General features: G+C 43.1%; 1 protein-coding gene across 1 annotated transcript in view; it reads right to left on the bottom strand.

Annotated features, from left to right (window-relative positions):
* LOC113406548 (phospholipid phosphatase 3) overlaps nucleotides 1–21,654 on the bottom strand; it is a 67,794-nt gene that overhangs the window by 20,657 nt on the left and 25,483 nt on the right. Inside the window, exons 2-4 of the mRNA XM_026651833.2 lie at nucleotides 12,655–12,812; nucleotides 2,660–2,940; nucleotides 1,681–1,738 (exon numbers count right to left, since the gene is read on the bottom strand). Of these exons, the coding sequence (XP_026507618.1) occupies nucleotides 1,681–1,738; nucleotides 2,660–2,940; nucleotides 12,655–12,812 (497 nt within the window). The remainder of the gene's footprint in view (nucleotides 1–1,680; nucleotides 1,739–2,659; nucleotides 2,941–12,654; nucleotides 12,813–21,654) is intronic.

Raw genomic sequence — 21,654 nt, 5'->3', positions numbered from 1 at the left:
TGTTTAATTAAAGCCGCCAGTCCTCATTGCTTCCTGAAGCCAAGCCTGAAAGCCTCTTAGAGATGACCTACTTGACTGCCCGCAGAACCTTATTTAATACTCATGGCAAGCAATGGCTCCAAGCTCAGTTTGGAAAGTTTTGCAAATCAGCCATTAAGGGCTTAGATTTCTGTGAAACATCACTGCGTTGGCTTTGGCACTATGAATGATTCCCCTCCCCTCCTGACATGGCAAAGGAACTTTTAACCTGTTAACTTTAATTAAAGCTGCTGCACTTAAGGGTATATAAATAGAGATCACTCGCTGACAGCGTGCTGGGGTCGGGGGGGGGGGTTACTGTTTCATGGAAAACTGAAGTAGTGATTTTTGTTGATGGGTAAAACAAAACAGTCATTCAGAAACCTGTAGTGCAGAACTGTTGCCACAACCCTGGGTCTCTCTTTCTTTTACACACACAAACACAACATTCAACCCAATTTTGTTTGGAGGGTAGGGTGGGGTGGGAAATGTCTAATTCCTTTCACATCACATATCCCCAGCCGTTCACTGACAACGTTGTTTTAACGTCGCTGGGAGGAAATGGCGTGAATGTTTCCAGAATAAATTTGAAATGTTTCAAGAAAAGAAAAAAGAAAATGAGGAAATCAATGAATGGAACCCCCCAACTGTCTAAAACCCCAGTAATTAAATTACAGAAACTGCTTCCAGCCTCAGGGAGGGGGGTAAAAAACCAGGCGAGAGCAGTGGTAATTTATCTTTTCAGATGGCAAAGTAAAGAGGAGGTGGGGAAGTGCAGCTCGTGGATAAATAAAAGTTCATGTTTAATGTTTTCACAAGTACAGGGCTGTTTCTTTGGTTTCCAATCTAAGGTTACAGGAGATATGGGGGCTGCAAATCTTTGAAAGTATCCAAAAACCTTTTTCCTAATTATTTTTTGCACAAATCACTGTCCAAATCCCCTTTCCAAAAAAGTTTACTGTAGTTCCACCCATAATTGACCTGTGCTGGGTTGTTTCATGAGTGCTATCAAGCATGCCTCCAGCAGCTACAGGCAGGAAGCACCTTGGCACACTGCTCTATTCAAGGGCAGAGTAGAGGAAGGGCAGAACCATTTTTCATTGACAAAGAAAAACAGACCAGCCCACAGTTTTGGATCAGGCTGTCTGGGGGAGGCCAGTTCACCTGCTTTGCTTTCAGATTTGGCCCCAAATGTGACATGGAAACCAGACTTTAACCTACAGGGGCAGCCAGTTAGGCTTATATATTCATCAAGGGCAGAGACCAGTGCAAGCTGCCTAATATAACCCTAAATAAAGCCCCGGTGCATTGATCTTAGGCGATGCAGCTTCCTTATTTGGCTCACGCCAAACTCTTGTTGACTTCAGTGAGAGTTTGAGCAAGGAATGCAGGATTGATCTGGAGACTTGGTAACAGTCTTGGTGCAGCCAAGGTCTGTGTAACCGGACAGAAATTTCAGGAGTCACAAGACCAAACAATGCTAAAAAGTTCAAGTATTTTTGAGTTTTTAATGGCAGTTGTTTATTCAGTCCCTGCAGTCTTCTGATGTAGTCAGAGCAATGTAATCAGCTGCCAAATTGCTACAAATGGGGGTGAGCGTCCCATGTGGGGATGCTGCGGTGTGGAAACAGGTTTGGCTCTCAAAAAATTAAGGGTACTCACCACCAAATAAAGCATGGTATAGAGCGAGAAGGAGGCGTGACCAGAGAAGAAGGATTTCCTGTAAGACAGAGAACATGTATGAACCAGCCATTGAAATATTAGATTGAACCTGCCTATGAATAATCTTACAACAGGGGAATTAAGAGATGTAAGGTACACCCTTATTTTTTCAGTATGGGCTACCTGGCATTGTGGATGGGGAAGCAACTTCTCTGGGGCTGCTGCTCCCCCCATACCCAGCAGGGTAGAGAATGAGTGGATGAGCAGGGTATGTATTGAGCCTTGGCTCCACCCCCATCCTGACACTCCAGCCAATGCAGCTGAGCATGGCGACATGACAAGAAGACCAGTAGAAAATTATTTCCTTTCTGGATCAATAGGTGGAGAATCATGGGATTGCAGTTCCCTTCCTGGTCTGCTTTTGGGGCAGCACGGCTATGAACTGTTATATACTCAGCAGACTGATAACTTACAAACTAGCCCCAAATATCTGGGCATTTCTATAGAAATAAAGGTAAACACCAATCCAGGTGCATTAAGTATAACTTGTAAAGTTCACACCCCCCCCCCCAAAAATCAAAATTAAATATCCAATGAACACGACACAAAAAAGACTTTGAAAAAGGGTTCCTGGCACTGTTTGCTGTCTTTACACAAAGGAAGGGCTGCTTTGCCGTGTAGATCCAAACCACTTAACTGTGATGTCACCTCTTATGGTAAATTCCCACATTGAGCAAGCATTCATAAAACAATGGTGTGGGAGTTAATAGAAGGAAGGAGAGGTATTATTCAGCAGAGTTCAATAACTCCTTAGGAAAATTGCCAGTCAGTAGTAGTAGCTCCATGACAGTCTTTCCAGAGAAGGAAGTTTTCAAATGATCCATTGCTGGCAGAAGGGACCTGAGGAGTATTTTGTGGGACACCATTTTGGCAGAAACAACAGTTTTCCCTCCTATATTGTCAAGGAAATGCCTCTCACCTGGCTTCCTGGACTCTGCTGTCATTTCCCCTACAGGTGTAGTTTTGAATGTAGCCTTTAGAGCAGTCGATTACTGAAAAGTCTGGATTACAAACGTCCAGGAAATGAGGTCGCAAGCGTCCGACGGACACTTTGGCAATGTCTGTGAAGGACTGGCTGATGGCACAGCCAAAGGCAAAACAGCCCACTTGTTTGTAGAGAGCCGCCACATATGGGTTCTGGATGAAGGACCGAGACTTCTCCTTTAAGTAGTGAATCCGGTAGAACTCCCCTGTTATGATCTGAGGGAGGAATTTAAAAAAATATATAAATAAAAAACACATTTTGCATTAAGAGGTCACACGAGGTAAATGTGCAACCACACAAGATAATAAGATCTCAGAATAAATGAGCATTTGTTAAGAAATAAACTACAGGGTCCTGCATTCAAGTCTTTCAGAGCCCCATTAATTACTGTAGGCTTAAGGCCAGATGCATATTAACACTTCTTAGTGAGAGAATTTTTGTTTCAGACAGAAGGCGAGCATGTTTCTGAACGATACATATTTATCCGCAAATCCTGTCTTAGAAGCAGACTCAAGTTAAATAAATATTGATGGAATTCCAAGAACAACTTGCCCATCTGAGAGCTATTAGATGCCATTACATCTCAGACTCACGATTCTACCTCAGAATGCAACACGGGGTTAAAAAAAAATGCTTTTGTTTATTGGCTGGAGCACCGTAAAATGGCACTTACCAGTCTCTCTCTTTCCCCCCTCTGTTAGCCTGCAGGTAACAGTGACATGCCCAGAGACATGAAGAAACTGGCCTAACCTCTTTTTTTTGTAGATTCTAGCTATCCCATATTACTGTGTCAACAAAAGCAGTCAGCCAGACCTAAAAAGATTTGGTATCACCATATCAGCGATTGGACACTTGCTTCATGGACGTCGCAAGATACACAGTGCAGTTGTGGCCCAAATCAACAGCAAATGATTCCAAAAGGCGAATACTTCCTAAGAAGTGCTCACTTGGCCTGAATCAGTCAGCTGAGCAAGAGAGAGCGAGAGAGAGCCCTAGGAATGCCACTGTTCTTAATATAACAAAACCGCAGTGGATTACAGCATTTTCACCTTTCTGCTGTGTTGTCACTATGTTGTTGATGCATAAAGCAGGTAGCCCACCCACAACAGGAAGGTAAATAAAAGACCAGTATATCAGTACACTCCTTTTCAGAAATCTCCAGCCATTTTGTTTTCTTCACACATGGATGAAGCTGAACTTGAGATCCCTTAAGTTCCAGAGAAACCTTTGTAACCGGATGATGTTCATGCAATCATAGATATCAGAGACAAAAAACACCTGCTAGGTGTTCTGTTCTTCTCCATCCTAGTGCAAATTGTTCCCTAATTATATTTTGTATAATTTACAATGCTTTGCTTTTTCTTGTTCTGAATAGCTCAAGTAATGGGGCTTCCACCATGTCAAGTGGGAGAGCGTTCCGCCACCTGCAGGATCTCACCATTTGGAATTCTCTTCTTCAACACATCCTAAATTTCCCATTTTTCTTTATACTTTCCAGAAATCAAGACCAACATTTTTTTTTTCAACGTAAGGAAAAATTCTAAGGCCAAGCTAGTCATTGAATCAAAATCTGCTCTCGCGTACGTTGGTGTAAAGCCGGAATAACTGCATTGACTTCAAATGCTCCAGCTCCTCCAGATTTATACCAGTGTAACTGAGATCAGAATTCAACTAAAAGCTAATCAGAGAGACAAAAGAATCAAGGTTCCTTGAGGAGCAAGGTTACTATATTAAATTCCATATAGAAAAAAAAAATCTAACATTTCAGAGGTGGGCTGTTGTTTTTTTATTATTTTTCATAGCTTTAAAAAAATGAACACAAAGAATCAGATTCTTAGATCCTCAAAGTATTTAGAATCTGGCCCAAAATTTGCAGTGGCCAGACCCAATTTAAATCGTACAAAGCTTCTATAAACACAGGACTTTCCTGGGAATTCCAGTGGTCCTTGTAGTTATTAAGCAGCAAATTATGTATTTCTTGTGCCATGAAGGGGGGGAGTGTTGTGGATTTCACAATGTTATGATAAATCATAGTTATGAACTTGAGGACCTGGCTTCTTGTAATCCTAACTCTTAAAAGGCAATTTAATGAAAATCAGGCCATGAAATGAAGTCTAAATGGCTCACCTCTCCAAAAGAGGCAAAAGCTTAAATTGTTCTGTCACGTTACACACCTAGTTTTTGAGCTCCAGATTTACAGCATTAGGATTTTATTCATTACTTTCAATGTTTTTATACCTGAGTAATAAAATTAGGTGTTTTTTTTTCTCCCTCACTCCCCTTTCTGTTCCAGTCAGCAGCATTGTGATATGTAAATTTAACTGTCAGGAAAAATGCCTTCATGCTAATCCCTTTCTGAAACAGCTAGCAATATTCTTCACAGCATGGCAGCCAGCCAACTCCATGCAGAAGAGAATTCTCCCCTACCTACCTTTTTAAAAACTTGGCACAACTTTTGGAAACGAATAAACTGGAAAAGTATTGCAATTAGACTAAGAGGAGATGAAACTGTATCATGGTTTGAACTCTGAGTACCAGGGCTTGAAAAACAAAGGTTGACCTAAAGTAACTGAAATAATAGCTATGCAGGCTTTATCAAAGGGAAGTAAAAAAAAAACCCCAAATGTTGCAAGCAGGCACTTATACTTCCATACTTCTTGGAGAAAGACATCGGGGCCATTGACCTGCCATGGAGGGTTTACAAACCACAGTCACATTTTACAAAAGAATATTAGTATCGAGCTCCCTATGGGCTTGACTGAGGTTGTCTGGTCTTGCAGCTGACCTGTTCCAGAGTCATTTGTAATCCCTTGAGAATCCAAATGTTCTGCAGATGATGGTTTATCTAGATTTTGGACGATCTTCAAATGCAGGCTGTGAGCCAGGAAGTATATTTGCATGAGGACCAAAAAAGAATGCCTGAACATTTCTCCTGTGGCAGAACACAGTTCATTTGTGTCATGGAAAGGACATTCATGCTTTCTAATTGTCATTTGGAGGCAGTTCTTCTCCCTGCCGCTGTCGTTTCAATTTTCTCTGTGTTTGCTCATTTATCTGCAAATGAGTGGTTTAGGAATCTCCTGTGGGTTTTGTGGGCACTCAGGAATCTATTTCCACTACACACAAAGCCCTGGTCTACACGTAAAATTTAGATTGATCTAGCTGTAGTTAAGCCAACCTAACCACCGGGTAGCTACAGCCGCTTAGGGAGCTGTGTTACCTACACTGACAGAAAAAGCTCTTCCATCAATTTAGGAAGTGTCTATACTACGGCTCTTCAGTGGCATAGCTGCAGCTGTGCCATTCATAGTGTCAACATACTCAAAGAAATGGCCTGTGGATTTTGCCACTCTCAAAGTGAAGGTGTCCACTCTGCAACTGCACCGCAGAAGAATACCTCACCCCAACTGCATACTGCAACTTTCTTTGATAGCTGGGTGCATATAGTCATGCAGGGAAGAGGTGCCTGCATCTTATAAGGCTTAGAACTGCAGAGGGAAAATAAATTGAATTAAGGAGGATACTTGACACCACAGGATGTACCACTATTCTCAGAGTTCACAAATGGATCCCCTTAAAGCTTAGACATGTGACCATTTTAAACAGGGACCAACAAAGTCTAGGGATTAATATTTTTTCTCACTGCTGGTGGTCTTGGTAATTGCACAGATGTAACAGATTGTAAATTGGAGACTTCAGTCTCCCGCTAACACACTGCTGGGTAGTCATGACCCCTCCTTATTTTAGTTAAAATCATGGCTGAACGTTAATGAAAAACTAAAATAGGGCGAAGTTGTTTTTTGGCAGCGCTCTCCCTGATAAAGAGGGACTTAGAAAACTAATTCAGCACAGATGTGCACAAACTGAAATTTCATCCTGAACAAACAAGTCTTAAAGGTATTAATCTCCTTTTCTGACTTGTGTCTCCAGCAAATAATTTGCATGTGGTATATAGAGAATTTCCCAGTGTGAATTGCTGGAAATATTTAACATAGTCACTAGTAAGAAACAAATATCAAACTTTTCTCTCTAGTATCTTCTACAATCTTTCTGATCAAGTGTAAGTTTTATATGCAATTATCATCAATTATCCAGTTGCCCCAGTAATTACACTTTCAGGGTCTTTCTAATCAGTTTTGTCTCCAAGGTATTGTTTTTCTGTGTCTTGCCAAATGGGAGCACTTAACATTGCAATATAAAGTATCTGACTATCCACATTTGTATTCTTATAAATTAGCTGATCTAGAAAGCTTGTTGGTTTTTTCCTCAAGCTGTCAAGATCTGACAGTACATGGAGTTGGGTACAAACAACAGTATTAGCCATAAGGGGGCTCAGAAAATGGAATAAAGAACCTTTTACCTCTAGGGCATGGCTTCAAATCCAAGCCTAGCTGGAAGTGATTGCCAGTTGTTACCACCTGTTCAGTGGCCTATGTGAAATAGGTTTGTGGCCTCACTCCAGATCAGAGGGTGCAATTCATCCCTGTGCAGAAAACCACCACAAAGCTTGTGCACCACAGACGGCCCTCTTTGAGGACATCAATGATGCATAAGCCTTGTGCTGTCCTCCGCACAGATTGAATTTCAGTCCTAGTGAGCAATTGCCCCTCCCTTGTTAGCATTCAGAACAGCAAGGCCAAGAACTGAATGGACATGAATCATTCTCTCCCTGATACAGGGAGTCCCTCCACAACTGGCTTTTAATGCTTACTGGCTGGTCAGTGTGGAGAATCTTGTATTATCACAGCTCATGCCAAGCCTCGTCTATGGATAAAAAGAGGCCTTCAGTCTCCATGAGGGTCAAATATTTTCCACAAGTAAAAGCACAGAGGTTAGGGGGTCTATTACAGGAGTGGTTGGATGAGGTTCAGTGGCCTGCCATGTGCAGGAGGTCAGACTAGATCAGCGGTTCTCAAACTTCATTGCACCGTGACCCCCTTCTGACAACAAAAATTACTACACAACCCCAGGAGGGGGGAACCGAAGACCGAGCCCGCCCAAGGCCCGCCACCCTGGGGGAGGGGGGGGAGAAGTGGGGCAAAGCTGAAGGCCAAGGGCTTCTGCCCTGGGTGGGAGCATGTAACCGTAGCCCTGGGTGGTAGGGCTTGGGCTTCAGTCCTGGGCGGTGGGGCTTGGGCTTCAGACTTGCGAGACCCAGGGCCAACACCAGCCTTGGCGACTCCATTAAAATGGGGTTGCGACCCCAATACAGTTTGAGAATCCCTGGACTAGATGATCATGATGGTCCCTTCTGACCTTAAAGTCTATGAGCATTTAGTAGAGGTCTGAGAGCAAAAATCTTAGGGGCAATTAGTATCTCAAGGGTCTCATGCATGTGTAATGCCAAGGGCAGTCTTTGTCTCCAAGTCAGTAAATATGTAGGCACTGAACACAAATGCACATCCTACTATGTCCTGAGAGAAGCAGAAGTTTTCACCTCTAAAGTTTACTTAGCAAGAGCTCTGGCATTCTTCAAGACACATAAAACACAACCCGGACCTTTCGCTCTGGCTTAAAGATTCTGCCGGTGCGAGTATTTAAAGCTGGGAGTTGGAAACGTGAAATTTTTTTGGTTTTATTTATTGTCCTAAATTGCCCCTACCTGCAGTCATGTCTTTGAAAAGCAAACATTTCAAATGAAAGGAGAGATATTGGTGCTTTGTGGATTTGGAAGGACTTCATATTATGTTACAAAAATTCTGGTATCTGGGTTACATCTGAAAAAGAGGTTAGCATGACTTGAATTTTCCATATATTCTGCCATAGCAAGAAATCTGTTTCTTAAATCACTTGTTAGCCATTTGTATCACTCAGCAACAAATAACTGAGCTTTTGTATTTTCCTTACCAATTTACTTTTGTTGTGAGTGAAGTGAAACCTACATAGAAAACATCCATTTCTTTCGGGGAAACTTTTTTTCTTTTTAATTGACCTGCCATTTCATGTTAGAAACTTGATGGATTAAATACTCAGTTGATTATGTTTCCAATTTCAGTTCCAACTCTTGTATTTGCCACTGGCTCACTACTGATCAGAAGCAGATTCTGCATGGAGCCGACATGACGGTATGTCAGGCAGTAATGTGAAAATGAGATGTTTTTTTCATTTTATTTTATGGCTTTTCCATACTTGGGGGTATGGAATTTTACCTGCAGGGTAAAAATTTCTCCTTGTTTATAGATTTTTTTTTTCCACTTTCACTTTTGGAATGAGAGACAGAGAATTATTGGGACTGTTTGCCCATGGCTCTATGAATAAACTGGCTGGCAAACGATGCTGCGATCAATGAAAGCTGAAACCTGGCTTCATTTCAATTCTGCTTGGGGGAGGGGGGAAACTAACAGATAATTATCTTGGAAATGGAAAAAACCAAGCCAAAGGATGACTTTGAAAAGAAATCAGCCATCTGTTTGGTAGACACAACACAATGAGTCATATACTACCCTCAACCTATACATACGTGACTCCCATTGACGGGAGAGAGAGTTCCACTGGGGATTGCTTCCTATCTTTGCACAGACTATAATGTAGTTTTAATCACTGCTGAAAGGCTCAGACAGTAATACTGAAATAGGTTTGAAATATTTCCTTGAGGGAAAAATTAATAGGACAAAATTCATCCCAGTGCGCAGGTTCAGCACAGCACCCCTCTGTACAGCTTAAGCCTTGAGCTGGTACACTAGGCAAGCTAAGCTCTCTCCCTATGGCCCTGCAAAGGCTAGTGGGTAAGGCAGTGACTGGGCCAAATCAGAGGGAGGGTTCACAGGATCCACCTTCATCTGAAAGGGGCATAAAGAGGCTGTGACTGCTACTGTATCCCACAGGCTTGCATAGCAGCTACTGAGGGCCCGTGCATCAGTGCCTCGTGTTGCTCCCATTGGGAAGTGGGTTTCACATAAACAACTCTCTCCCTACCAGTTCTTCCCCACAGCCCACAACAACCTCCTGTGCCCAACAAAGCCACCCCACCCACCCACCCCACATGCACTTCATCCATGCAATGACCAACAGCTCTGGCTTTATTCGGGTGAAGTGAATTCTACCCAGAGTGCATGAACCTTCTAATCAACCAGACAATATCATGATTCTGATTAATTTACAGCTGTAGCTTCTGATGGAGTAAAAGGAAAGGAAAACTCATGTGCACAATTTACTATTTGAACCACCAGTGTCAATAAGAACAAACAGTATAAAGCTTAGGCGTGCTAAAGATATTGGACATTACAGTGCTTGTAGGACAAAGAATGAAAGCTGGGGGAAATAGGAGCTTAAAGTCATTTCTGTCCCTTAACCCAGTGGTTCTCAACCAGGGGTCCGAGGCCTCCTGGGGGGCCGCCAAGCAGGGCCGGCATTAGACTTGCTGGGGCCCAGGATAGAAAGCCAAAGCCCAACTGCATGAGGCTTAAGCCCAGGGCCCTGAGCCCCACCACCTGGGGCTGAAGCTAAAGCCTGAGCAATGTACCTATGCGGGAGCCCCTGTGGTGTGGGGACCCAGGCAATTGCCCTGCTTGCTACAACACCTGCCCTGGCTTTTATATGCAGAAAACCAGTTGTTGTGGCACTGGTGGGCTGTGGAGTTTTTATTGCATGTGTATGGGGGGGGGGGGGAGTGGCTCAGAAAAAAAAAGGTTGAGAATCCCTGCCTTAACCTACCTACTCACAATACAGTTGCTTTAGCTGACAGAACTAAGCAAAGGACTGTTCTGAAAGTGATCCTTAAGGAAAAACCTACATTATGCTCGAAGCGGGATAAAGAGAAACTTCAGTACTTCTCATACAGAAATGCTGGGGGTTGGGGGGAATGGAAATGGTATCTTGATAAAATGTTTAAACAAAAATTAAGGGCCAGAACCTTGCATGTGAACAAGCTATGCTTGGTGCTAGACCTGTGGGGACAGGGAGGAAGGTGGTTCAAAACCACCTTTGCACTCTCCCAGTCGTGGGGAACTTGGGCCTGGCACCCATCATACGTTAGAGCAGACTGCAGGCTGCTTCAACTTATCCTGGCCACTAACACCTGCCTGCGGCCATTCTGCAGCTGGGGAATGTCAGAGTGCAAATTCTGTCCACGCCCCTCGCCATCAGGATGGGATGGGGTGGAGCAGGTGGTGCAGAGCTGAGTAAGTGTCACCAATGAATGCCCCCACATCAAAGGAATCCCCAGATATTCTTTTGCACTGCAGGAGTGGAGCCAAGGGATTGGAACAGGGGCAAAGATCTGCCACCTCTAAAGGTGTTATTTTGTTTTTAAATAACAAACTGCACTTCATTTCAGCTTTTCATGATGGCATTACAGACACCGGTCAAATTTTTGTAGAGCATTGTGACTTGAGTGTAATGAGGCTTCCTGTTACATGTTTAGCCCAAAGTGTTTTTAGTAAATAGCTGACAAATGTACTAGTGTAAGAAGCCTCAACTCTGCTGACTCTTCCAGGGCTGGATTTGGCCCATTTGCTGAAACTTAAAGCAAATATGTTCACGCACAACATAATCCCTCCACACAGTAGTGGGAAATTGGATAGGGAAAAAAGAATCAAAAGTAATCAGAAAGGCGACACAAGTAAGATCACAGCAGCAGAACTGCCCTTTAATAGATGTCTAGCTTATTATTTATTAAAGCCTAATACTGCCTCCAAAACTTTTCCATGCAGCAGTTGGCTGCAAAGGCACAACCTCTTTTTAAAAACTGCATGAAATGTGGAATATGTAAATACCACAGCAATCACTCAAATGTGGACACAACATGCCAAATCCTTATTGGCACTAAATCCTTTAGCTTGTAAGGAGCATGCTTCCTGAAACGTGAACTCTAGCTTATATTATAAAGTTTGCAAGACTTGCCCAAACGCTTTGACTTGTTTACTTGCTTCAGAAGTAATCTTACTCTTCCTGCTGTAAGTTTTCATTTGCATATGGCTGCAGATTGTTGTGTGTGTTGTGGAAGATGATTAACAGCACTGGAAATTTATGCCTCCTATACACAGTAAAGGCACATCAATAGGATGATGCTTCCCTATGCTGATAATCTGATATGGAAAGGGCTTCTTGCATTGGGACAGTAGGCCAATCTCATCAGTCCCCATCCATTTCCATTAAAGGGCTGGTCTACACTGGGGGGGGGGAGAGGGGGATCGATCTAAGATACACAACTTCAGCTACGAGAATAGCGTAGCTGAAGTCAACGTATCTTAGATCGATTTACCTCGGGTCCTCACGGTGCAGGATCGATGGCCGCGGCTCCCCCGTCAACTCCGCTTCCGCCTCTTGCTCTGGTGGAGTTCCGGAGTCGACGGGGAGCACATTTGGGGATCGATTTATCGCGTCTAGATGAGACGCGATAAATTGATCCCCGATAGATCGATTACTACCCGCCGATCCGGCAGGTAGTGAAGACGTACCCTAAGAGTCAACATGGTTTCAATAAGTGCTGGAGCAGAACTTAGGCCTTTTAGTTTCTCTGCTTCTGTCTGCACACAGATCTGTGCTCATTAGTATAGTGGTATTTGAAATGGGGAGATCTTCTGCCACAAACGAAGCAAATCAACCCCCAGCTACTCACCAAATTATTAACGGGTTAATTTCACCAGGGACACCAGACTGCCTTTGGATGCTAATGAGTTTCAGTCACTAACCTGGACTGATTTTGAACAACTGACCCAGAGGTGAAAGGCTTCATATCCTATTACCAACACCATCTTGTCCTTGTTGCTGTTGCAGTAGATTTTTTTTAACTTGTTCAAAGCACAGTCCTAACTCCCAATCCTTAGAAAATCTCTGCTCAGTAATTAATTTATAACAGTCTCTTTGTGTTGATTGGCACGCTGTGTGGGAGCGTCAATAGGGCCCTGTCAGCATTACCTGCTTAGGAGACGACACAAACATACAGTCCTGTCAGAGAGGGGCAGAAGAGTGTGAACGATTCTACTTACAGCAAGGATGGCAATGAGAATCCCTGCAGCACACAGCACAGCGTCGTTAATCGTCTCGCCCGTTTTCAAAGGGTACTTGATACTCTCGTCGTTGCAGTAAAACCCCCTTTGGTACGGCTGGATTGTGCTGGTTTCAATGATCAGAAAGGGCAGACCAGCTGGGGGAGAGAAAAGACAAACAACAGAGAACAACACAAAAGAAAAAAATCAGTAACGTGGACAAATACAAACAAAAAGCAACAAAGAGCCCTCCCCAAGAACTCCATAAAACACAATGCACCACAACTCTCATGATACTTTTCGTTTTTTCCTAATCCGTTTCCAAAGTGCACAGTGTTGGGAACTGTTTTATTAAGTTTCTCCTGGGGAAAAAGTACCTATTCTGCTATGGTTATCAGATGTACATGCTGCATGGTCCCAGTGAAGCCTTGCGCACTACAAATATTAACTTACAGGAATGAATGCCAGCAGCATCACTGCAAGAAGTCATGGAAAAGAATATGACACTATTCCCCACAGAGCGCCTGGCGCTGTGACCAGAGCACCAAAATGTCTCTCTGACATGACATGATGGAAGCTGAGTTGGGCAGGGCTGTAGGAGGAGTTACTGAATAAACAAACTCTAATTAGCAAATATCAGGTCATGCTTTTCCTGCCATATTGACCAGGCCAAGCCCCATCTACACTGGCTTCGATACAGTTTTTAAAAACAAAACGAAACTGCATTTCCATGGTTAATATACCTCTGTGTCTTAAAGGGGTTCCAACACAGTTTGCCTGGTCAATGTGGACAAAGGATATAAACATCATTAGCGCAATCTTTCTTTGAACACTTTTTGAATGCTAGTCAAACACAGCATCTATCCAACCATCCACAATAGCTGGTGAAACCACATCAGATCCTACTGGCTGCAACCATGAGAAATACCTTTTTAAAACACTGTTTTAAAGACCTTAATTGCCACAATGTAGCTGGAACTTCAAACCAGATGTATAATATATGGTCACAGACCAATAGAAACTGGTTCTGATACAAGCTAATAAAAGTTAGAATTATTATTAATAATAACAATAATAATGCTATTTCAGAGGAATGTAGCATTGTCTGGAACAGGGATCAGTAATGTTTGGCACGCGGCCCGCCAGGGTAAGCCCCCTGGCAGGGCAGGCCGGTTTGTTTACTTGCCGTGTCCGCAGGTTTGGCCGATCGCAGCTCCCATTGGCCGCGGTTCGCCACTCCAGGCCAATGGGGGCTGTGGGAAGCGGCACGGGCCGAGGGATGTGCTGGCCACAGCTTCCCGCAGCGCCCATTGGCCTGGAGCGGCAAACCGCGGGCAGTGGGAGCCGCGATCGGCTGAACCTGCGGACGCGGCAGGTAAACAAACTGGCCTGGCCCTCCAGGGGGCTTACCCTGGCGGGTCGCGTGCCAAACATTGCCAATCCCTGGTCTAGAAAGTTAGAGTAGAGGATTGGAAATCTTTCATAGTTCTGTTGCTGATCTTGGATGAGTATGGGCAGGCCACTTAACACATTTATGTGCCTCAGTTTCACCAAGTGTTTTGCTGTTGACTTCAATAACAGCAGGATCAGTACAATTGAGCCAAAAGCTCTTTGTAACCTTTTCAAAGTGATTTGCAACTACACATATAGGAAAATCTTCTTCCATCTCTGAAATAATAGCCCCATTGAGGTGAAACAAAAAACCATTGAACAATGCAGCAACACTACTTAACAGTTTCGGACATGACGCAAACAGCAACAAAAAACAATGTTTGACTGAAACTACAGGGGATAGCATTTAGGTAAGCAAAATGTAATTATCCAAGTTGGCATTTGGCTAAAACACCAGGACTGCTCACCCTACTGTTGCAAAAAGTGTCATGGAATATTTATTGACCACTAACTTGGTTAAATGTCTGAGTTCTTGTTTACACTCCTCCCACTTTAAAATTATCAGATTTTTTCCTCTTAAATTAAGAAATGTTGCTTCCTGGTTTTCACTTGATTTGCCTCAAGCAAAGTTTTACTGCTGTCATAAACAGCTACTCTGTAATTAGTGAAGGATTTTGTCCAGAAAGGTAAAATCAAAAGCTCATTTTAAAAATGGTTTCAATTTGTGTGTAAACAAGTTAAAGTGCTTACATTTTATAATCCGTTTTGGAGTTCTTTCATTCTGTTTTAACAGATTTTTTTAATCCATAGTTATTACTTTTTGCTGAATGCCTTAAAAAAACGATTCACAATGTGAAACGTATAACTGTACTCTGAAAAAGGTCTCTCATACACACACACACACACGCGCACACACACACGCAGCTGAATTCTGTTCTCAGTTTCTCAAATATAGCCGAGACCATAATTTGGCACAGTGTTCCGGGTTATTGTGTATGTGATTTTCTATAAGAATATAAGGAGCTGGTAATATTAAACACACAGAGATCCAGGCTGCCTGCAATGGGCTGTCTGTTTTCCAACACACTAATGAAATAGTGAATAAATGTCTCTGAACTATTCCTCTTGTCAGCTCATCTCAGGCTTTGCAAATAAAATTGGACATCTCATGTGGATCCAGCTCATCTTCATTCCACTCTCTAAGAGTTTTGAAACCTAGCCAGTTTGGCTCTGAAAGGTATCTCTTAAGCCGGCAATATGATATTAATAGCCTTCTTTAAAGATCCAGAGTAGCCTGATGAAAAATTGCACCAGAAAAGCTAACGCTGTTTGGTGCGATCCAGTTTCACCACCACTTGAAACAGCAGCATAACCGTTGAACTTGGGGAGTAGACATACCACAGTTACATGGCTTATTGTTATTTCTCCAGTTCCTCTTTTTAATAGCTTTCACATGACAGGTCTGTAAAACACATGTTCCCACAGACAATGAAACACATGTGAAAGAAAGAAAGAAAGAAAGAAAGAAAGAAAGAAAGAAAGAAAGAACAATACTGTTCCTGTGTACTATATGAACCCAGGAATAATAAAGATTTGTTTTCCCTTCATTCATTGAACAGCATGAAGTTGTAGTATTTCTGTGTGTTCAATCATATGTTTGATTGCCACAGCTATAATAAGAGCATAAGTGGCATACATTGTGTCTATTTTCTTAAAATGCACAGAGACATAGTTTAGAAAAATCCAATGGTTTTGTTTTCTCTCCTATAAACTTGTGGTTTAGTGGGATATTGCCAATAGAGTCTTGACATTTTTCCAGCAAAACAGTAACCTCAGATTCCCTTCTTTTCTTTTTTCTTTTTTACAAGAGAAGCATAAACATACCCTCACTAGCTCAATGGATATTGCTTAGAAGATATAATATACCCTAGACTGTGGGCTAGAGGCTGTTCTTTCAAAGGTTATTATCCAAGTGACAGAAGGCACCACTCTTGTAATAAAGAATGTGCTGCCAGATACCCTGCTAAAGATGGCCCTTTTTTGAAAAGATTATCTCTCTGAGCACAGATTGTCTTAAGTGACTGTCACCACTCTCACTTTCAGGCACTTCACATGCTTTCCGGCAATGGTTAGCACTGAGACTGCAACATAGGGAAGCCTGTACTAGTACCAGAAGCTATTTGGAGAATGGATTTTACAGAAGATGCTATGGATGAAAAAGAACACAATAAAGGAACAAAAGGAAAGGTCCCTTCAGGGTTCCTTACAGAGATGTTCCTGATTCTGCTTTCATTTACACTGGAATATTCATCAGAGAGTTAAAGACTTCCAGATTAGAGAGGTGGCAATTGTCTATCAGAAAGAGAAGGCAAGTGTCATGGAGGGTGACAAACAATGGAGTTAAATCAATGAAGTTACAGCAAAGGAGCAAAGTTTGGCCCCATCACTTTTCCTGTACTAGTGCCATAAGGAGAATAAAAAGACAAGTCCAATTTTCCACTGTGGCATCTTAATAAGACATCCACATTTTTCATTTTGGATGCTCATATTGACACTTTCCCATAAACGTACACACTGTGCCCGTATGAACTGATTTGTGTGTCCAAATTCAAGATTTCGACAACATTTTAAGGCACCCACCTTTTAAAAGCTACCATCCTCCATGATCCCTTAACATCACTAGAAGACAATGGCAGAAGCCCTCAGAGTGTTTAGAAAGTAATGACAGTCAAAGAGGCAGTCCTTAGAAAGCAGGGGAGAGGTGGTAAGTCCATACCAAGGCGATTGGTTGATCCATGTAATAGGCAATAGATTGTACCATCCTAAAATGATCTCTGGTAGCTATTTATCCTGGTGCTTCTGTCCATGGCTCATGTTCATCTATGCCAGCGATCCCCAAAGTGTGGGGCGCCCCCTCCTACCTCAGAGGGGCATGGAAGAACAAACGGGGGGGTATAGCATGGCCAGGGCAGGGCAGGGACATGCCAGCCACCACAGTGGCTGAGAGGGAGCGCCATCCAGCCCCTCCCCACTCCAGTCCCGCTCCCAGCCATATAACTGACTCCCGACCCTGCGCCTGGCACTGTCCCCAGCTTTGGCGTGGCTCAGCTCAGCTCCCGGCCCCGCACCAGCCCCCAGTCTCTCACGCTGGCCGCGGCTTTGTTCCCGGGCCGGGGCTGAGGCTGGGGGCAAAGCCAGGAGCAGAGCTGCACTTGGCCACCGGCCCAGCTGCCAGCCCCAATCGCAGCCCAGCTCCCGCCCCCACCTCCAGCCTCGGCCCCTGGCCGCAGCACCGCTCCCAGCCCGAGACCACCACCCCCCAGCTGCAGCTCCAGCATCGGCCCCCTTGCCCCGGCCGCGAGGGAGGGAGGCAGGTGGGGTAAGCGGGGGGTGAGACCTATGCTTTCAGTTCCATGGGAAAGAGTGGCATTAATAAACCTGTCCTCTAATACTGCTGCAGCGCAAAGGGATCACATCCACTTTAGTACTGACAGTTCCCTTCTGGACACCTAGATAATGGCAGGCAGACTTTACTGTAATGCTTCAAGAAAGTACCATTTCACTACTACCCAAGGGCAGGTCTACACTACCGGTTAAGTCGATCTGACTTATGTCACTCAAGAGTATGAAAAAGCCTCTCCCCAACCCCCAAGTGATGCAAGCTTTGCACTGTCCACACCGGCACTATATCGGCAGAAGAAGCTCTCCCACCGACATAGCTTACGCTTCTCGCCGAGATGGAGTAATTATACCGACGGGAGAGCAGCCTCCCATCGGCACAGTGCATCTTCACTAGACGCGCTACAGCGACGCTGTGCAGATGTAGCACTGTAGTGTAGACTGGCCCTGAGGCATTCACATACAGATTTACCCTCACCAGACCCCTGTGACGTAGGGAAGTGCTATTATCCCCATTTTACCTATAGGGAAACTGAAGCACAGAGCAATTAAGGAATTTGCCCAAGGTCACACGGAGTTTTGGCAGAGCTGGGAAATGAATCCAGTTTTTTTGGATTCCTAGTCCTGTCTCTTAACTGCAGGACCATCTTTCTACCCTGTGGTCATATAAAGAGTTTCTGGTGTAATAACATAACAATGAAATTCCAACCACACACCCTGAACTAGATATGCTCTGCTCCCCAACAGGGCTCTGCTCCAAACCAGGAACATAATAGAAATCTCTTGAGGCCTGATCCCGGACCATTAAAACCAATGGGAGTTTAGCCGTTGACTTCATTTGAAGCTGGATCGAGCCTCTGCTAAATGCAGCATGAAGCAGGTGTGGATATTAATGAATTCAGTTAGGCACTGCAGGACTCCGTGGTGCTGTGCAGTGAAAAATTATGTTGCTTTTGTTGGGAGGAAGTCAAAGCGACTTTCTAACCCCTCGCTGCTGGTGTCCTACACTAAGATATTTCAGTAAAGGATTTAAATGTATTTGCCTTTATATTTAATAAAGCACATTATCCTGGAGGCCAATCAGGTTTTGAAATCTAGCATCGAAGAGAGACATCTCTTCCCCTGTTTATTAATGCCTTTTCCCAACAATCAATTCATTTTCAATACCTCCTGGGAATGCTAACAACCTATAGAAAAACAAAACAAAAACTTGCACTCACTGACCAGCTTCCAACATGCATAAAATCAAAGGCTGAAGAAAGGATTCTGTGTTGGGTTCAATGCTTTGAAACTTGGAGTCTTTGAAAAGCTACCACTTGTGCAGATTTAAAAAAAAAAAAAAAAACAGGATAAGCTTTCATTGGCCACCCATTGATAAAGTCATGTGGGAGGTGTTACTGGGGTGACCCAGCCATGAAGCTCTGATCTTCCCAGCCAAAGCTTCACCTTTGCACTAAATTAAACACAGACTTTTTTTTTTTTTTGGAAGGTTTTTTTTTTTTAAATCCTTGGAAGAATCTTTACTCTTTGCTCTCCCTAGACATCACAAGTCATCAAGAATTATATTTCCCATCATAGGCATCTCAGCTAAATGTCAGGAATTGCTACTTGAGCCTTTGCTACAAGTATTCTGCCCTGTATTTGCTTTAGAGTCTATGATGCTCAGACCCCATGGAGGTTTTTAAAGTTTCACTGCATTTGGGTGCTAGCCTAATAGTTGAAAAAGATCTTTGAATAATATGGTGGGGCAGTGTGGTGTATCTGATTCCTCACTCAGGACACAGAGTGTAAATATTTGGGTTACATGTAAGTGATAGGGGTTCCTTTTAGAGTAATTAATGGCTGGGCTGGGGAATGTATAAAACTTATTTGGTTTACAATATTTCTTCAGATTTTGAAAGCTGGATAAAATCCAGATTAGACTAAGGTGGGCCCCTATTGAGACTTCCCCCAGCTCTTAAAGAAGAATTGCCATTTCGGACAAGGAAAGCACTAGCCCTGGCTGCTGCTGCTAATGTGAAATAGTCTGAGTATGGCTCATTTAGAAAACAAATATTTATAAGAAGACTTGAGCATTAAGGTGCCGCCCCCATGTCAAGCACAGGGAATCCTACCATGCCAGCCTTCCCAAGGGGCTTCAGCTGCAATGAAACCAGCAGGATTTTTATCAACTGTAAAAAACATTTTAGGGGCCTGAGCCAATGCCTACTGAAGTCAATAGAAAGGATCCCGTTGACTTCAGTGGGTGTTGGATTGGGCCCTAAGGCTGGGATTTCGAAAGCAGTCTGAGGCAGTTAGAAGCCCAACTCCCAATGGGTGCCTAACTCCTTTAGACTCCTATGGAAATCTCAGCCTAAATTACTAATATTTGTCTCTTATTGAAAGTAAATGAAATCACTTTAGCTCCACATTTTAATGGCTGCTTCTTTCAATTGTTATTCCTTTGGTTTCCAGCAGTCTAGTAGACCTCTCTCTGCCCTTGTCTACATGGAAATTGATCTGATTTCTTTAACAAGTGGCGAAATTTTACCATCCACATTTTACATACAACTCCCCATTCAAATCAATTAGCAGTTCCACTTCTCTTATGGGAAAGTCCTACAGAAATGAATAGGGATAAAAATGACTCTAAAAAAACCCCACTCGATTTAATGTGGGTCATAAACCTCCTTTAGAATCCTACAAATCCTGTAGAAAGTCATCACTCGCTATTCAATTTGATTGTTTAACTCTATGGAAAAAGTCATATGATACCATATGTTGATTTTAACCAAAATATACAGGCTTTAGTTTATTTTCTACTCACAACAGGTTTTGCTACACAACTCACTAACCTTTGTTTCTGTCTGTGTTAGTCTGGTCTGGTGTCCCTCCTGCTTACAAAAGGGGTGGCATTTCATTACTATTAATTGCGTTTAAGCCAATAGGCAGAGACATAATTTAACTTAAGCATGGACAGACTGCCAAGTCCATCATCTGCTACAGAGCCTAGAGGTGTGCTAGTGGGAAAGCAGAGCACACTGTGATCAAGACATGAATCTTGCCGTCTAATTATTTGTGATGAGCTCGTTATTCATGTTTTCTGAGCAGCGTTAATCTCTCTCTGTTTTCCCACATGATACTTGCAGTGTGCTTCACATAACCTGGAAGGAAAGAATATTTAATTCCCGCACGTACATCCCTGTAATGTTTATGGCCCCAATGAGATGTGCTACTAATGACCCTTATGCACATGTGTATTCCTTCTGAAGTGAATGAGACTGTGATTTGGGGTAGAGCAGTGATTTTCAACCTATGAACCGCGGACCCCTGGGGGTCCACGGACTATGTCTAAGATTTCCAAAGGGGTCTGCACCTCCATTCGAAATATTTTAGGGGCCCGCACATGAAAACAGGTCGAAAACCACTGGTGTAGAGAATCCCATTGGTGTGCTGAGGCCTAAGGCAGGAATTTACTAGTGGTACTTGAGCTTGATGTTCCATCCATTCACTTCACAATTTTTTGTGATACATGAACCAATAATTTGGGAACTGCTGGCCCAAGGTAAACTATGTCTCCACCTACTGGTCAAATGCATTTATCAGGAAAGCAGCAATGAACAATTTCAGGATTTTGAGGTACATCTGTGAGTATAACACTGTTAAAAGGTCAGATCCTGACAGTGATTATCTGTGTGGGCTTTCTGGGCTGGTTATATAGAAAAGATCTTGGCAGCAAACACATTTAAAACAAATAGCAAATCATCCTCAGACACTGACGGGTTGGACAGATCATCATCAAACTCTTTCTGATTCAAAGCAGAAAAAGCTTCACTCTACTATTGGGATCTTACGGTGCCAGATCCTGTTCCAAATTATATGAATGGGAGTTTTGCCCTTGATTTTAGTGGGAGCAAGACTGGGCCTCTAAAAGTGTCTTATCTATTTACTGAGGTAAACAACACATACAAAGAAAGAAAGAAAATGACACAAGAAGAAAATATCAAGCAGTAAACTCAGCTGTTCCTCCTGGGAGTTCTACTTACAGTTCTATATTTAAAAAGGCGTATATATTAAAGTACACATTTATTTTTGAAATGGATAAAAATGCACTAATAAGAATTAAAAGTCCTTGTCCAAGACACACTACCCAGGTGTATATAAAATTCTGTGTTCATGTGCTAAAACAAAGGCCAGACCGGCAGGACAGCCAGTGTTGGACAGGGTGAA

The sequence above is a fragment of the Terrapene carolina genome, unplaced genomic scaffold, assembly GCF_002925995.2.
Source record: "Terrapene carolina triunguis isolate 2854851 unplaced genomic scaffold, T_m_triunguis-2.0 Scaffold103, whole genome shotgun sequence".
NCBI classification, from domain to species: domain Eukaryota; kingdom Metazoa; phylum Chordata; order Testudines; family Emydidae; genus Terrapene; species Terrapene triunguis.
This window is presented reverse-complemented; position numbering and strand designations above follow the sequence as displayed.